This window comes from Chlorocebus sabaeus, chromosome 23, assembly GCF_047675955.1.
Source record: "Chlorocebus sabaeus isolate Y175 chromosome 23, mChlSab1.0.hap1, whole genome shotgun sequence".
Classification (NCBI taxonomy): Eukaryota; Metazoa; Chordata; class Mammalia; order Primates; family Cercopithecidae; genus Chlorocebus; species Chlorocebus sabaeus.
Window position 1 is genome coordinate 32,789,826 of NC_132926.1, and position 16,625 is coordinate 32,806,450.

The 16,625-nt window shown below is 47.1% G+C and overlaps 1 protein-coding gene across 4 annotated transcripts in view; it reads right to left on the minus strand.

Moving 5' to 3' along the window:
• The window catches only part of AFAP1L1 (actin filament associated protein 1 like 1), a 68,089-nt gene that overhangs the window by 35,829 nt on the left and 15,635 nt on the right, over positions 1-16,625 (minus strand). For 3 of the 4 annotated variants that reach the window (XM_038006181.2, XM_008014931.3, XM_073010591.1), the window contains exons 2-5: positions 4,178-4,306; positions 3,469-3,552; positions 2,593-2,690; positions 1,298-1,406 (exon numbers count right to left, since the gene is read on the minus strand). In XM_038006181.2, the coding sequence (XP_037862109.2) occupies positions 1,298-1,406; positions 2,593-2,690; positions 3,469-3,552; positions 4,178-4,306 (420 nt within the window). Of the gene's footprint in view, positions 1-1,297; positions 1,407-2,592; positions 2,691-3,468; positions 3,553-4,177; positions 4,307-5,862; positions 6,041-16,625 lie in introns of all 4 variants that reach the window. The other variant, XM_038006186.2, reaches the window with a different exon arrangement.

The following is a 16,625-nucleotide window of genomic DNA, read 5'->3' on the forward strand; positions in this document are numbered from 1 at the left end:
CAAAAGATTATGAATGAAAAAATATGTTCCCTTCACCCATATTTCTATTAATTTCCCGCAGGAAAATCCTATTAATAGTTCCTTGCATATTCTTGAAAAATTGTTAAAACGGATGCATGCATGTATGTGTATATATGTGTGTGTGTGTGTACACCCTATTTAAAAAACAAATGGAATTGTACACAGTACTTTGTGTTTGATGTTTTCAATGACATAATAAAACCGATCTGTCTGTGCCAATCAGAATTCATTTTAGAAATCTGATGATTTTTTGGTGGTTGGAGAACATTCCACTGTGCTGCTGAATGACAGAGTAGCATCACACAAACAGTATCTTCTACAAATTCAACTACTCATCCTGAGCCATCCAAACATTAGGATATAGTTTCTTATATGTAACATTTAGTCCTTTTACCCAAACAAGTGAGTTCATCTGATCTTCACTCAAAAGAACGTCCATGTGTTGCAATGCTGGAGGAAACCGATGAAAAGACCAAAGACTCTCTTTTATGGCCCATTTAAGAGATTTTCAATGGTAACCTGTACCAGTGCTCACTATATTATTTTACTGCACCCACCTACTAGTAAAAATATATACATATATTTATGTGTGTTTTTGTATGTTATATGTGTATATATAAACATTTTTTAAAAAATATGCTATTATCAGATTATAAATACTACAAAACATTCACATGGAATTTATTAAAAGATGTGTTGAACTAAATAGAAGTAAAGCTTCTGATATTTCTGCCTACATCATCTTATGAACCCCTGGGTACCCCCACTCTACTCTGACAACCTCTGGTTTGGACCGCATGCTTTTTATTTTATGCATTGACTCGATAACCTAACCCATCTGTAGGATGTCAGTCTACTGAAACAATTTCACCACCCGCTCGAGAGGAGCACTTGGGTTAGCAGTTTTAGTAGGGGGAACAGTATAGTGGTGGTCATCTGTGTAGCTGCCTCCTAGCACACCGACACGGTGTGTCTGGTTCCTCTTTCTTGTTTTAAGGGTGGAAGAACAGAGATCCAGAGGGCAAGGGGATTTTCCAAGGCCACACAGATCTGGGACTAGAACCTAAGTCCCTAGCCCCTGGGGCCACACACATTGGTCCACCCAGGCTGTCACCGAAGAGGCCAGGTGCCCAGGGCAGCTTCTCCTCAGTCAATGGTGACATGGTTGGAAGGGTGACAGGCTTGCACTTCCAGCTCCCACAGGACACAGAGGAGCTGAGATTTGGCTTCTCAGGGAGGGGAAGTCCCCAGCCCCAGCAAGGAGACCAGAACTTACTGTGGGAGCTGATGTACTCAGGTGACTTGCCGGGTCCCAGAGGAAGGGCCTCTTCATAGTAGTCCTCAGGGGGAGGTTTGTTGGGGAGTGGTGGAGGCAGGTTGGCTGCCTGCAAGGAGACAAAAAAGAGGCTAGGGGAGTGGAGTAGGGTGGGGAGAGGGAGGCTGAGGGAGAGGGAGGCAGGAGCTCATGGAAGGCAGGAGGCAGTGTGGATGTGAAGCCATACCTTTTAATAGAGTCACAGAGTTGGCAAAACTTGAGGGCATATTTATCCAGTGATTCTTACCCCAATTTTTTTAATCATCAGGGTTCCCCTGGAATGTCTGCAAGTTTTGTGGACTGCCAAACAGCAGTAGTCACACTTTTTACTGAGCACATGCAGAATTACCAGAAGCTACTGTGAGTTCTGCACTACTCTGTAACCACGTCTACACACACACGAGGCGCAGTAGGACAAGGAAGCGTGAGGCCTGTTCTTTAGTGAGGCAGGACCACCTGCAGCTGAGTGCTGAGCCACTGGGCCAGGGGAACCATGGCTTTACAGCTAAGTTTTGCCACATGTGAGTTGTGGGACATGGGTCATATCACTCATTCTCTCTGAGCCTCAGTTTCCTCATCTGTAAAATGGGTATAACAATCGTGCCAGCCTCATTCAGTTGCTGTCAGCATGTAAAGGACATAGTAAGTTGTTAGTGACTGGTACCGTTGCTAGTGATGATGACAATGAATTATGCAGTTGACAGATAAAGCTTGTTGTGATTATGAGCCCCTTGCTCTAATTCCATGGCCCCAAGGTTGGGCATCCTACATCTGCTCCAGTCTTTCACTCTGTAGGTGACAAACTCAGGCTCAGAGAAGAGAAGCAACTCGCCCAAGGCTACACAGCAGAGCCATGGGGGTGGGCAGAGGTCACCCAACTCCTGATCCGGAGCTTTTCCCACAGCCCGGCTTATGTTATGCAATCAGAAGTTGGGGTGGTGACGTCCTTTGGGCCTGAAGGCACAGATAAGTTCACCACATTCTCCCTGCTCAGCACAAACACAGTGACTTCCCAGTCAGGAAGGTGGCAAAATAAAAAATAAAAATAAAATTAAATAAGGAAAAAAACACACAGTGAGCACATCATGGGCCATTGAAATGTTCATACGGTGCTACCTGTGCCCTCACCCACAACCCGAGAGAGACAACAGGGTCCAGAACCGCCAGGAGGGCACCCAGCATGAAGGGGAGAGCTTCCCCTGCCTCCTCCAGAGGCACAGAGGCCCTGCGGTGTGGGAACCCAGGCCATGACTCACGTTTCTCAGGCATGGACTCTTGGCTGGCTCAGGGCTGGCTGCTTTGCTGGGCTCCCCATCATCCTCTGGCATGTCCCGAAGGTCACTCAGGTCACAGTCTACAGAGGGACAGACCATGGGGCAAAGAAAAGCCAAGGATGAGCAGCACAGCCCTGGGGAAGAGGGCTGGATTTGGGGTCAGGAGGCTTGAGTGTGAGGTCAGGCTCCACCACCCCTCCATTAGTAACCCTAAGCAAATGACTTATGACTCTGAAACTCATCAGTACGCTGGCGGCAATGATGCCTGCCTTGTCTGTTTTCCAGGATTGTAGAGAGGATCAAATAAAATCACACTTGTTTTGGTACTTTGGAAATCTTTGAGCATTGTTATAAAGGCACAGTGTGCTCCCTAAGTCTATGAGTCCCCAAAACTCTCTCACCGAGACCTGTAGCTTTCTTTCTGTGTTGAACAGGGCTGTCTTCCCTCAGGATAGGGCTAGGTCGGCAGGTACTCTGCATGCACCTGGCTCAGCTGCTCCCGTGCCCATGGCAGCCACGCAAGCTCTCATTTCTGCTGAGCCACTGCACCACTCAGCCCAGTGTCTCAAGTGGCAATCACCTGGACACGGCCAGCGAGGAAATGCCCTAACGTGCCACGCCTTCTTTGGACTGCATGGTCATCCCTACCATTCCTCGAATCTCTGAGCTCAATTCCTATTCCTAGGCAGACTTGGATTAGACTTTCAGAGCTGGCAGAGCCCAGAGGGGCCAAGGACTTGCCCCAAGCGACTTAATGATGTGACGTTAGAGCCAGGCCCAGTCCAGTCGGGGGACGCTTCTGCACACACAGGGAGAAAGGGATAGCTCCGTAGCTGAGGCTGGGAGGGGGTCACTTACCAAATTCTTCAAAGAGGGACTCCACGAAGCTGGGTCCCGAGTGGAGGTCTGCTGTGTTCACATACAGGTAGGAGACCTCCTTTGCTGTGAGGAAGAAGAGGGACCCGCCAGCTGTGAAGGAGGAGGGACCAGGTCTCCCCTGCCCCACTCATACTTCTAGCCCATATGGGACACAGTACTCACTTTGCAAAGTGCATTCATGTCCTAAATTATTTCACTGGGTTTCGAAGTTTGTTTTAGTTTTTACACTGTTATTGAGGATCTCTTTCTCCAGGGAAAAGGATGCCCAGAAGCCCAGTATGGAAACAGATTACTGGGGCTGTCGGGCATATGCTAGGGTGTGTGCGTGTCATGTGTCAGGTGTGGTGGGTGTGTGGGGGGCATGGGGGCATGTTGAGTTGTGTGAGGGGCTGGATGTGTGTGTTGTAGGTCAGTGTGGGGGGTATGTGGGTGTGTGTCTGTGGAGGGTGGGGGTGAAGGAGTACAAAGAGCACAGCCAGGGCTGTCGGTGGGGAGGGGTCCCAGTGGACAAGCTCTTGCTTGCATGGAATGCATTGGACGCTGTGTCCAGGGCTTAGCCTTCCTCCTGCGGCAGCCCCTGGGGATGGGGGTGCGGCAGAGGGTTCCTGCATGTTCTTGAGTCAGGTGAAGGGAGGTTTTGTTGTCCTACATAAGTGGAGCTCCTCCAGGCAGGCTGCTGGCGGCTGACCTGGAAGGGGCTGCAGGCTCTGCAGGATGGAGGCCACGGCCATCTTCTTCTCCAGGGTGGTATCGCTGAGGTACTCGTGGTCCAGAAGGCTGAGCAACCCGGTGAGCTCTGGGAGCAGCTGCTCCAGCACTGCGGAGGAAGGCGGACAGGCACAGTCACAGCTGCACAGTCACAGCACAGTTGGGTGGCAGGGGTCAGAGGGCAGGTCCGGGTGTGAAAGCAGACCCAGGGGCTCTCAGCTGTCCCAGCCCTGCCACCCAGCTCCTGCGGGAGGGTCCTGCTCAGTTAGTCCTGTGGTGTTTCTCCGGGTCTCCCCACTCTACCTCAGATGGCCTTGGCCCAAGGACTGGACCTTCCTGGGCTCACCTGGCAACCCTGAGCTCAGGCAACCCCGAGCAAGGGCTCTCAGGCCTCCCTCTGCCCCAGATTGCCCTCTGCTTTGCTTGACCAGGGTCCTTTCTCACTGCAGCTCGAAGCTCAGCACAGGTCTCAGGCGGGAGCCCCTGGCCATCCAGGACAGAGGCAGGAAAGAGAGCCTTCCTGTCCCATCAGTTCATGTGCTTCAATCTCTGGAACCTTCTGTTTCCGGTGCCTTGGCCACAGCCAAACTAAACATTAACCCTTCTCACTCCACGTTATCAGTGCCATTCTTTCTTTCCACGTGACACCAGTGCTTCTCAAACTTGAGTGTGTGTAAGAATTACCTGGGGATCTTGTCAAAATGCCAATTCTGATTCAGGGGGTGTGGGGTGGGATCCAAGATTCTGCATTTCTGATCCGCACCCAGCTGCAGCTGATGCTGGTGGTCCTGGACCATATGAGTTGCAAGATCCTAGAGCACAGAGTCCTTTAAGGACTTCAGTGTGCCAAGACCATGATGTCACTGATATCTCCCTGCCCCAAAAAGTAACTTGGGACTTGGTTTGCCTTAGAGCCAAAGACCAGCTTCATCACAGTAGTATTGTCCTGCTTTGCAACCCACTAAGCACAAAAGCGTGATAATAGAAGATAACCTGTGCTGAACAATCATTATCAGTTGTGTTCAGCCCTTTTACATTTTATTGTCTCATTTAAATCTTATATCAAGCATTTTATTATCTCCATTATATGGAGGATGAAACTAAAGCTCCAGGAGGTTAAATATCTTCTCCAGGATCACACAGCTGGCAGAGCCTAGAGTGAAGCTGTTTTCTTCATTCTTTTCTTTTAATCAGAGAGATATATTGACTCACAGTATTTTTTTTGCTCCTACGAACAAGTTTTGAGGTAGGTCCCATGATCACCCCTACCTTTTAGATGAAGACACTAAGGCTCAGAGAAGATAAATAACTTGCTTGAAGTTGCACAGAGGCAAGAAGAAAAGCCAGGACTTCAGCTTCAGCCATGACTCCTAACTCCATGTGCTGTTCCCCACCCTGGGCCCTCCTGAGGAAACAGGAGACACTGACCCGGAGCTGCAGGGCCTGGAGGTGTAGGAGGAGATACAGCATCATGCAGAAGAGAACAGGCCCTGGAGCCAGATCGCCTGGGTTCAAATTCAGGCTCTATCATTCATTAGCAAAACACTTAACCTGTGGGTGACTCAGTTTCCTCCTTTAAAGGGGGGAGAATAACAACCTGCCTCACAGGGTGTCTGTGAGAATTAATGACACCAGGGCCTTGCCCAGCACAGAGTGAATGCTCACCACAAGTCAGCTATTCTTGCTGTCACTGAAGAATTTACTACACTGATCTGTGCTGATCCCTGAGCGCCTGTCTCCCTCAGCAGGCTGTGAGGCTCTAGCAGGCGTGGATTGGACTGTGAATCTCTGCTTCCTTATCATCTGGTCTGGGGCCTGCTCAGTGTGGGTGCTCTTCATGTGTCTGACAAGAGAGGAATGAACAGATGACCACACTAGGACCTTCTTTTAAATATAAATCTTATGTATAGATAGTGACTCTTGTTAGGAAAACATGATGCTGCAGTCTGTGGCAAAATCCATCATCACCCCAAACTCGTTGACAATGAGCTGAAGGCTGATAAGGACAGTTCCTATCTCATGTCATTCTCAGCCGCTGGGCACTGAGGGAGGGGCTTTCTGTGCGTGTTTCCATCCAATCCCCAGGGCACATCTGTGGGCAATCCTATTGGGATGCCTAATTTTTCAGAAGATTATACTAAGGCTGTGGCAGCTATGGGATGGTGGCACAGCTTGAGAGGTAGAGCCAGACTGATTCCAAGTCTATGTGATCCCTAGGGATCAGAGTGGCATAGCTCTGGGGGGTGAAAGGTGCCTGAAGATCCTGCTGCCTCCAGGGCCTGAGCCCCCACCACATCACATAAACATGGGTTCTGGATGGATATGTTTCCCTCTTTAAAGCAGGTAATCATTTAAAATCATTTTAGCCAAATTTTAGCTGTTTTCAAATAAATCTTTTCAAATGGAGTAACAAACCTCTCTGGCACCCTCAACAGACACACTGATACGGCTTGGCTGTGTCCCCACCCAAATCTCATCTTGAATTGTAGCTCCCAGAATCCCCATGTCTCATGGGAGGGACCCAGTGGGAGGTAATTGAATCATGGCGGGAGGGGCGGGGGTTACGCCTGTGCTGCTGTTCTTGTGACAGTGAGTTCTCATGAGACCTGATGGTTCTATACGGGGCTTTCCCCCTTTTTTCTTGGCACCTCTCCTTGTTGCCACCATGTGAAGAAGGATGTGTTTGCTTCCCCGTCTGCCATGATTGTAAGTTTCCTGAGGCCTCCCCAGCCATGATGAATTGTGACTCTATTAAGCCTCTTTCCTTTATAAATTGCCCAGTCTCGGTTATGTCTTCATTAGCAGCGTGAGAACAGACTAATACACTAAATGTTGATTAACTCAATTCCAAAACATTTACTGAGTACTAATTATTGTCAGCCTGGCCCCTGGGCGGGGCTTAGAAAAAAATGAATAAGAGATTGTTCCAATTGTCCCAATGCGCATTCTCTCTCGCTCTCAAACACGCACACATGCGTATTTTCTCTTAGGTAATTACTCACAAGGGAGGCCATGGAAGATGCAAGAAGGCAGCCGCAGGTGGCCTGGGAGCCCTTCTGTGGCCTGCAGCCACGACTCACATTCAAAAGCACATGATACTTCTCTGCTCTCCCACAGGATGTTATGGCTCAGGGGTGCACTGGGCTGTTTAACCCTATACCGGTCATTTTGAAACTTTTTGGTATCGGGGTCCTTTTACACTTTTTAAAATTATTGGGCCAGGCGTGTAATCTCACGCCTGTAATCTCAGCATTTTGGGAGGACGAGGTGGGCGAATCACTTGAGCTCAGGAATTTGAGACCAGACTGGGCAACAAGGTGAAATCCCATCTACAAAAGTATACAAAAAATTAGCTGGCAGTGGTGGCGCATGTCTGTAGTCCCAGCTACTCAGGAGGCTGGGGTGGGAGGATCGCTTTATCCTGGGAGGTGGAGGCTGCAGTGAGTTGTGACTGTGCCACTGCACTCCAGCCTGGGTAACAGAGCAAAACCCTGTCTTAAAAAAAATTGTTGAGGACCGCAAATTGCTTTTGTTTTATGTGGGTTGTATCTATCAATATTTACTGTATTAACATTAAAACCGAAAAATCTTTAAAACACAAGAACACACAGATACTTATCCCACTAGCTTTAAAAGTTACCCCTTCATCACAGGTTGTGCCTGAAAAACTCCACTGTAAGCTTGTACAGAATGGGAGTGAAAAGGTATATAATGTCTTAGTACTACATAGAATTTGTTTGGACCTTACAAACCCCCTGAAAACATCTTGGGGACTACCCCCAGGCAACCCCCTCATCTCTAGCTACACTTTAAAAACTGCTGCCCCCCAGTGAATGACTAATGATTGCTAAACTTTTTGGGATTTTAAAATCTGTTCCTCCCTCCCTCCTTCCCCCCTTGCCTCCCTTCTTCTCTCTTTCTCTCCACTCTCCCTCTCTCTTTTTTCCCTTTATTTTCCCCTCTCTCTTCTTTTGTTTCTTTCTTTCCTTCCGTCTTTCTTTCTTTTTGCTGTGAGGTTCCAACAATTTCTTGTTGCTATCAGTAAATGCCTATGTGTGGCAGCTTTCTGGCTTCTAAATGCTCTACCGCTTCTAATTTAAGGTTTGTTATAGTCGTTTCTAAAGTAAGAACAGTTGGGTTCTGCATGAGTGCTCTGCATTTAAAAACCTGAGCTTTAGTACCCAAGCTTTGTAATACCTTTTTTGTTTACTTCCTGGTCTTTGATGGGATTCTTAACATGGGACCTTGACATCTAAGTGCTTTTCCTTTAACTGAGATTTGATCACCAAAGTTCAAACAGACCAAAGGAGAAGAAAGGAACTGAGTGCATCTGAGAGAAGCAGATGGAGAATGAGGGGCTGCCAGTCCTGGCGGGGTTTCTGCGACCTGAACGGATCTGGCAGGCAGCAGAGGCAGAGAGAGGGAGGGGAACCATGCGGCAAAGCACAACTTGCACTGAACCTGCAAGAGTCTTTCCCTGGAGCTGAGCAGTTACCCTGTGCTGGACAGTTAATGCACATTATCTCATTTAATCTTTCAATGCCCTACAAAGGAGGAAATGGAGGCTCAGAGAAGTGAAGGTACTCAGCCAGCAAGCAGTAAAGCCAGGCCTTGAACCCTGGCCTGTTTGGCCCCACACCTGAACGCTCCATCAGAAGACTTCAGCCCAGCTCAGCGCAGCAGAGGCCAGGAGGCCAGGCTGGGGCTGGGGGGAGGTGGGCAGACGTGAATACTGGGCTTCCTCTCACAGCCCTCCAATGGAGGGCTCTGGGCCATGACTTCACGGGGCTCCTGATCCGGGGATACCTTCACCTGTGGGTGGAAACCCTCACCGGGAGGCTGAAATTCCCGCGTGAAGGCCCTCTCCCCACTGGGCCTGTTTGAACTTCAGAGCTTCAACTGTGAAGATCTCATAGAAAAAAAAATATAAACCACTGAAAGCAAATACCTGAATTAACAGCAGGGATCTCATCCCAGAGAAAACCTGATATACATCATGGATGTAAGAAACCTTTCAGCCAGTGCTGGGCTCTTCCAGAACAATACAGAGCTCACCGCAAGAAGCTAGCTTCCAATCACAGTGAATACAGAGGTTTGATGACAGCTCCATCTATAATGCTAGAGAATTCAAACCACAGATATTTAAAACATCAGAGAATTTAAATCGGAGAGGTCACATGGGTGTAAGGCATATGACAGGTGATTCTGCTAGGGCTCATATATACCACCGGGACAGTAACCTCAATTTTTAGTAAGAAAAGACTCCTCCAGCGGGATTGTTGAACATGCACGTTCCCAGACCTCCTATCCAGAAAGTCTAATCTGGTATGTCGGTCCCTGGATCCAGGAACTCGCATTTTCACAAGTACTCCAAGTGACTCTGATGTGGGTAGTCCAAGGTTCAACCTCTGCAAAACACTCCACCAGAACAAATATGCTACAGAGGACATCTATGAACACAAGGAATGTGGGAAAACCTCTCTTATTCCTTAAAAAATTATCATTAGTTATCCTCTTCTGAAATAACTGAGAGTCAAGGTGGGAATAGGAGCCTCTGAAGATTATAAATAGCTGGAGTATGGAGTCTTGCTTAGAACAGTGCAGTGGCTAGGGCTTTGGGGTCGGACCCATGTATATTGGGATTCTTGCACTGCCACTTCTGAGCTGTGCATTGATGGGCACATTAGAAATTTTGAGCCCTGGTTTTGTCATAGGCAAAATGAGAATAATAGGAACCCAACCACATAGGGTTGGAAAAACTAGGTGAGTAATGCTTGTGAAGCAGTTTGCATGGCACCATGCTTCAAACAAGCATTCACTAAATGATAGCCATACTGCATATTGTTTTGTCATTGTTGTTGTTTTCTAATACTCTCCAGAACTATGCAGACCAAAGTATTGATCAGACAGCATTAGGAATAGATTTGCTATAGTTGTAACAAGCTCCACAAGGACAGGGTCTGTGTCTCAATCAGTACACAGTAGATGCCCAATGAACATTTACTCAATGAATCCAATACTTTGATGGCCTAGTCTAATCCTTTTATATTAAACATGTAGCAAGTGAGTGTCCAAGAGGTTATTTAACTTAGTTATGGTCACACAACCAGTTGCAGGAAAAAGCATTTTGTGTTAAGTTCACACAATACTAACACAAAGCTTGATGCTTAAGATAAGTCATGGAAGAGTGGCTAAAAGCACAGGCTTGGACAATCTGGGCTTCCCTCCCAGCTCTGTCATTTTCTAGCTGTGGGCCTCTGGGGGAAACTTCTAAACTTTCCTAAGCTTCTGATTCTTCACCTGCAAACAGTGGGGGTGATCACAGTAGCTGCTTTCCAAGGTCATGGTGAAGATGAAATGAACTGATGTGTCTGGTGCTCAGGCACTCGATGTCTGCTGTCTTCATTCATCTGTAACAATCCTGTGGAGTTTCAGGTGCAGTGGTAGGCACAAAGGAGGAAGGTATGGGGACAAGAGGGCATGGTGGGACTCTGAAAGCCTCATCCTGTGAACTATTCATGGTTCTGGCCCTGACACTGAGCTTGGGATGGCTGTGGCACAAGGAGCTGGCGGAGCCCCTTCCCTCTGGGTGCCCACATTCCAAGGACCCCCTCCATGCAAGATGAGGAGACAATATCTTCTAGACACAGGGTAATAACACAACCCAGGAATCCTGGGTCCCTGCTGTCCCTAGTCAGGAAAAATTTCGTTCCCAATTCCCAAGCTGTCCCCTTCTCGTGTCTTTGCTCTTGGCAGACTTGGGCATCAGAACAGAACTGTCTTTATATCTCCAGTTTATTTAGAACCACGAATAAATTCCATCTATCTTGCTTGGTTTAGTTGAGTCTTAGGGAGGTACAGTGAATTCCAATGATGAGAAAAAGATACAACAGGAAGAAATGGACTGATCATTGTTTATAGGTTTTCAATCTTTTAAGTGAGACAGACAGGCTCAGAAACCCAAGATGAGGGATAATTATTCTGTGGATTGCAAAAAAGTTTTTCAAATAAATTTAGAAACTTATTTAAAATATATCTAAGATTAGACTGCTAAGTGCTTATTGTTCCTGGTGAGTACCCAACTAAGAGTAAGATCATTTTTCTATCTTCTCCTCACGTGACTGAAATAAAAATAAGATGTTAGATAGCAGAAATTAAGCTACCAATAAAAAGTACTACCACTTGCTACCTGGTTCACATCCCTGATGCAGCCTGAGTGAAACCTTAAGCAAGAGGTATTTATCGCAGCCAGTAAGGACACTAGCGCACAGAAGGTCAGATTTATTTAGAGATCGCAAAGATAATGAGTTCATAACAAAAGACAAGTAATTAAATTTCAGCAAGCCACAAGAATAATAAACCCTGCATTGGCTCCCATCAAACTGGGTCCAGTGCTGGCACTTGGACTCACGATCTCATTCCTGTGTACCTTTCAGACTCTGGAATGTACAAAAATGCTTGGAAACAGCTTGCAAATTACAAATTCATTAAATGCAAAGCAGTAGGAAAATATACAACTTCTTTCTTCCCCACCTCACTATTTGACCAGCCTCTTTACAGAGATCACGAAGATAACTTATCCTTCTTTGTTTTCAAAGTCAGAGTAAATGCAACTAGCACCATTTAAAAATGGAAAAAGACCACTGTGAGACTGTGGTTTTATGAAGGGCCTACAATTTTTCTTTTGATTTGCTCAAATTTCCTTTCTTATGTAAAGGAAAATGACCCAATTTCCATCTCATAAAGGCTCCTGTTCTGGAGCAAGAACCAGTGCATTACTTTGAACATTTCTGATCATTATTTTAGAAAGAACTTTCTGCATACTGTGTTTTAACAAACCAGCATATTAGTGGGGTATGACCCACTGTACCAGTGGCGAGGCAAGTCACCTGGAAAGAAAAGCAGTATGCTGATCAGATGTGAGCTCAGTGCTTGGGTAGGGTGAAGGAAAGGAAGAGCAGCCTTTCCTGTGACTTTCAAACCCTGCAGGCTTTTCTTTTCTTTCTTTCTTTCTTTCTTTTTTTTTGAGATAGAGTCTCGCTCTGTCGCCAAGCTGGAGTGCAGTGGCGCGATCTTGGCTCACTGCAATCTCCGCCTCCCAGGTTCAAGTGATTCTCCTGCCTCAGCCTCCTGAGTAGCTGGGACTACAGGTGTGGGTCACCACGCCCAACTAATTTTTGTATTTTTAGTAGAGATGGGGTTTCACCATGTTGGCCACGATGGTCTTGATCTCTTGACCTTGTGATCTGCCCGCCTCAGCTTCCCAAAGTGTTGGGGTTACAGGCGTGAGGCACAGGGCCTGGCCCCTGCAGGCTTTTCTAGGGACACCTCCTTCCAGGCTGTCCTCACACTCTGTTCCTCAGCCTCTTAACTCAGGGACTTTGATGAGCTATTCTTTTTGCCTATCAGAACTCCCTTCCCCTGTCAGCCAGTAACATCCTCTTTAGCTCTCCGCTCAATCCTGACTTCCTCAGGTATACCTTCCTTGTCCTCTTCATTGCACCTACTCCCCCTGTTTTATGCCATGGTAGCATCAAGTATCTCTCCCTGTGGCACTTCACATGGTAAGATTTTGTATTTACTTATGTATTTTTTGATGATGGTCACTTTCCCCAACTTAAGCCCGAGCTCCTTGAGTACAGGAAGATTGCCAGCTTTGGCTAGTGCCAAACACAGGGCAACTGTTTAAGTATACATGGAACAATAAATTATTGGAGCAAACTTTATTTTTTTTTCTAGAGTTGATAAAGTCTAACAGCTAGTTAGTGTGATTTTAAAACCATGTCTGGCCTTATAGTGGCTCAGTATGGTAAAGAGATGCTTGGAAAAAAAAAAAATCAAGCAACAAAAAGTACCCCCAGTACTTAAAAGTCAGCAGAAGCCCAATTTTTCACTTGGCTAGGCTCCCAAATGCTCTATTTTGTTGAACTTGTATCCCTCACATGAATACGGTTGCCAATTTATTTAGTGATGCACATTTTGTAGCTAGTGGATTTTAATTCTAACATATACATTGAGAAATAATGATAACAGATATTGAGCAACCTAAACCACCTGAGTTTAATTCCTGTTCCCCAATTTCCAAACTGTGTACCTCTGGGGCACTCATGTTAACGACCTGTGCCTCATGTACACCGTTAGTAACGTGAGCATATCTACCTCACCAGTGGGAACAGGCCCGACACATGTGAATGTGCCTGGAACAGAGTCTGGCACAGAGTAAGCTCTCAGTAAATGTTAGCTATTTCCATTACTCTTCCATTACTACTATAAGACATATTCTGCTTTAAGTGATTTACCTGTATTATTTACATAAATTGTCTTTTTTTTTTTTTTTTTTTTTTTTTTTTTTTTTGAGACGGAAGCTCTGTTGCCCAGGCTAGAGTGTAGTGGCCTGCTCTCGGCTCACTGCAACCTCCACTTCCCGGGTTCAAGCAATTCTCCTGCCTCAGCCTCCCAAGTAGCTGGGACTACAGGTGCCTGCCACCACACCTGGATAAGTTTTTGTATTTTTAGTAGAGACAGGGTTTCATCATGTTAGCCAGGATCGTCTCAATCTCCTGACCTCGTGATCTGCCTGCCTTGGCCTCCCAAAGTGCTGGGATTACAGGCGTGAGCCACTGCACCTGGCCCATAAATTAAGTCTTACAATAAGGTGGATTAGCTCCTTTACACATGTGGAAACTGAGCATGCTAGAACGAGAATACTGGAGGATCTAGTTGTTATGCCTCCCCCAGTTTTCCTTCAGGATGCTTCTTCTGTCTGTGTCCAGATGTGGGTTTACTCTGCAGAGAGGTCACCAGCTCCTCAGGTGAGGCTGGCTGAACTGCCCTTCACTTCCTGGGTTGAGAAATCTGTCCTTCCCCTGCCCACAGACTCTTCCAAGTTGTTGCAAATCTACCCAGCTGGGGCCATCAGGACATCTCCCTTCCTTCCTCTGAATTTACAAGCACTTCTCTGAGTCCAAGTGAAGGCCAAACAGTGGGCAGAATGTAGAAGGAGATGGCGCTGGTTGGACTCGCATTGTTTATCACTAAGACAAACACTTCCTGTTGTCCCAGCTTGGATAGGGAAGCCCACTGTACATGCAGGCTGGAAAAGAATGACAAAGGGACAGAAAAAAAAAAAAAACCCACCCAGCTGCAAAGCCAATGCCTCAGTCTTAGCGCTTTCCAAGAGTTAAATATAGCCCCTGTGTGAGGGAGGGCAGGGGTAGTGAGGTCACCTTGGAGGACTTTTGTGTGTGTTAATTACAGCGATTGCAGGAAACTGAATATCCTCTTATGCTGAAGAGAATAGTACAAATTTGACTCCACAGGGTAGAAACACAGAAACATTCATGAAGAAGAGAGAAGGCAAAAAAATAGTGGGAAGAATTTGGGACTTGGAGGACTTGGTTTGGGCTCTAACTCCTCCCATTTGCCAGTATGTAATTTCGGGTGAGTTATTTAACCCCCTGAGAATCATTTTCCTCGTCTGTAAGAAGGGGCTTAGAAAGCCCATGCACAGGTTTGTGTGAGGGGGAAATGAGGAATGGCTGGGAAAAGGCTGGTAAATCGTAGGGATTATTGTTAGAGATGGTAGAGCACCATTCTTCGACGCACAGTTATTTCAGGAAGACAGGGTGGTCATAGGGAGTTTCTGGGAGCTACTCTTCTCAGGAGTCAGGCTAGGATAACAGGTTCAGGGAAGCCCCGCATCCTCAACGGCCTTCCTCGCATCAGCTCTGCCCAGGTTCCCGTCCTCCACCAGGAGGGCCGTCACTTGGGGCACTTTGTTTCTCAGCTCTGGGCCTCCACGGAAGCCATAGCTTCTTCTCCCCAAGCCATTTCCAGACCACACAGGAGGGAGTGGGGGAAGGCCACCCGCTTCTGAGGAAACAGCTTTTGGCTGTGGGACTGGGCTCTCCCAGAATTGTTCCTTTGTCTGCGGATTCCTCCCTGTTGAGCTCACAAAGGAAATGGGTCCAGGAGGAAGTGGAAAACTGTGACACACACGCGCACTCCTCACACAAGATGGCAGCTGTTTCCGCATCCAGGGTCCTGCACCGTCTCCTCCACCAATGGCGTGGGGAAGCAGCGTAGTCCCAGGGAGTAATCTGGGATGACTGATGGTAAAAGCAGGTAGTATTTTCTTTTTTCTTTTTTTTTTTTTGAGACGGAGTCTCGCTCTGTCGCCCAGGCTGGAGTGCAGTGGCCGGATCTCGGTTCACTGCAAGCTCCGCCTCCCGGGTTTGCGCCATTCTCCTGCCTCAGCCTCCCGAGTAGCTGGGACTACAGGCGCCCGCCACCTCGCCCGGCTAGTTTTTTGTATTTTTTAGTAGAGACGGGGTTTCACTGTGTTAGCCAGGATGGTCTCGATCTCCTGACCTCATGATCCGCCCGTCTCGGCCTCCCAAAGTGCTGGGATTACAGGCTTGAGCCACCGCGCCCGGCCAAAGCAGGTAGTATTTTCAAGCGCTAAAGTGATGTTCCAGATGTTGTGCTAAGCATTTTGCATGGATTACCTCACTCCTCATAATGACCCTGTGAGGTAGGTTCTGTTTTTGCCTGTTTACACATGAGCCAAGTGAGGCTCAGAGAGGCACAGTCATTTGTCTAAAGGCACACAGCTGGCAGGCTAAGATTCAAACCTAGATCTCACTCCAGAGCCTAAGCTTTCAATCGCAGCACTAGCGTACCTTCTGGTCTTCCTCTCATAGGCGTCTCCTACCTACAGACCTTGCTGGAGCCAGTAGTAAGCTCCTCTGACCATTCCCCAACTGCTGTTCATTCACCAGATCGGATGTCTGGCCTGAGGCCTAGTGGGACTGGGGATTTCTGCTTTTGAGACGTCTGAGTCTGGGGACCCATCTCACCAATCTCTCTGGGCTGACAGAAAAGCCTCTGACTAGAGGTATGTGGGTTATATAATCAATAATAATAAAGCTATACAATAATAACAGCCAACATGCATTGAACACTTCCTATATGATGGGTACTGTGCCTTGCACTTTTACTTCTTTTAAAAATATGACCTCATGGCCGGGTGAGGTGGCTCACGCCTGTAATCCCAGCACTTTGGGAGGCTGAGGTGGGCGGATCACTTGAGGTCAGGGGATTGAGACCAGCCTGGCTAACATGTACTAAAAATATCAAACAAACAAACAAACAAACAAAAAACCCCATATTCCTGTAGTCCCAGCTACTTGGGAGGCTGAGGCAGGAGAGTTGCTTGAACCCAGAAGGCAGAGGCTGCAGTGAGCCAAGATTGCACCCCTGCACTCCAGCCTGGGCAACAGAGTGAGATTCCATCTCAAATAAATAAATAAATTAATTAAAAAAATAAAAATAAAACCGCAGGTGGACAAAAATTAATCCGAATCCTTGCTTCATAAGATACTCTCATTATTGGCCCATGCATGCCACATTTTTAGATATTTATTTAT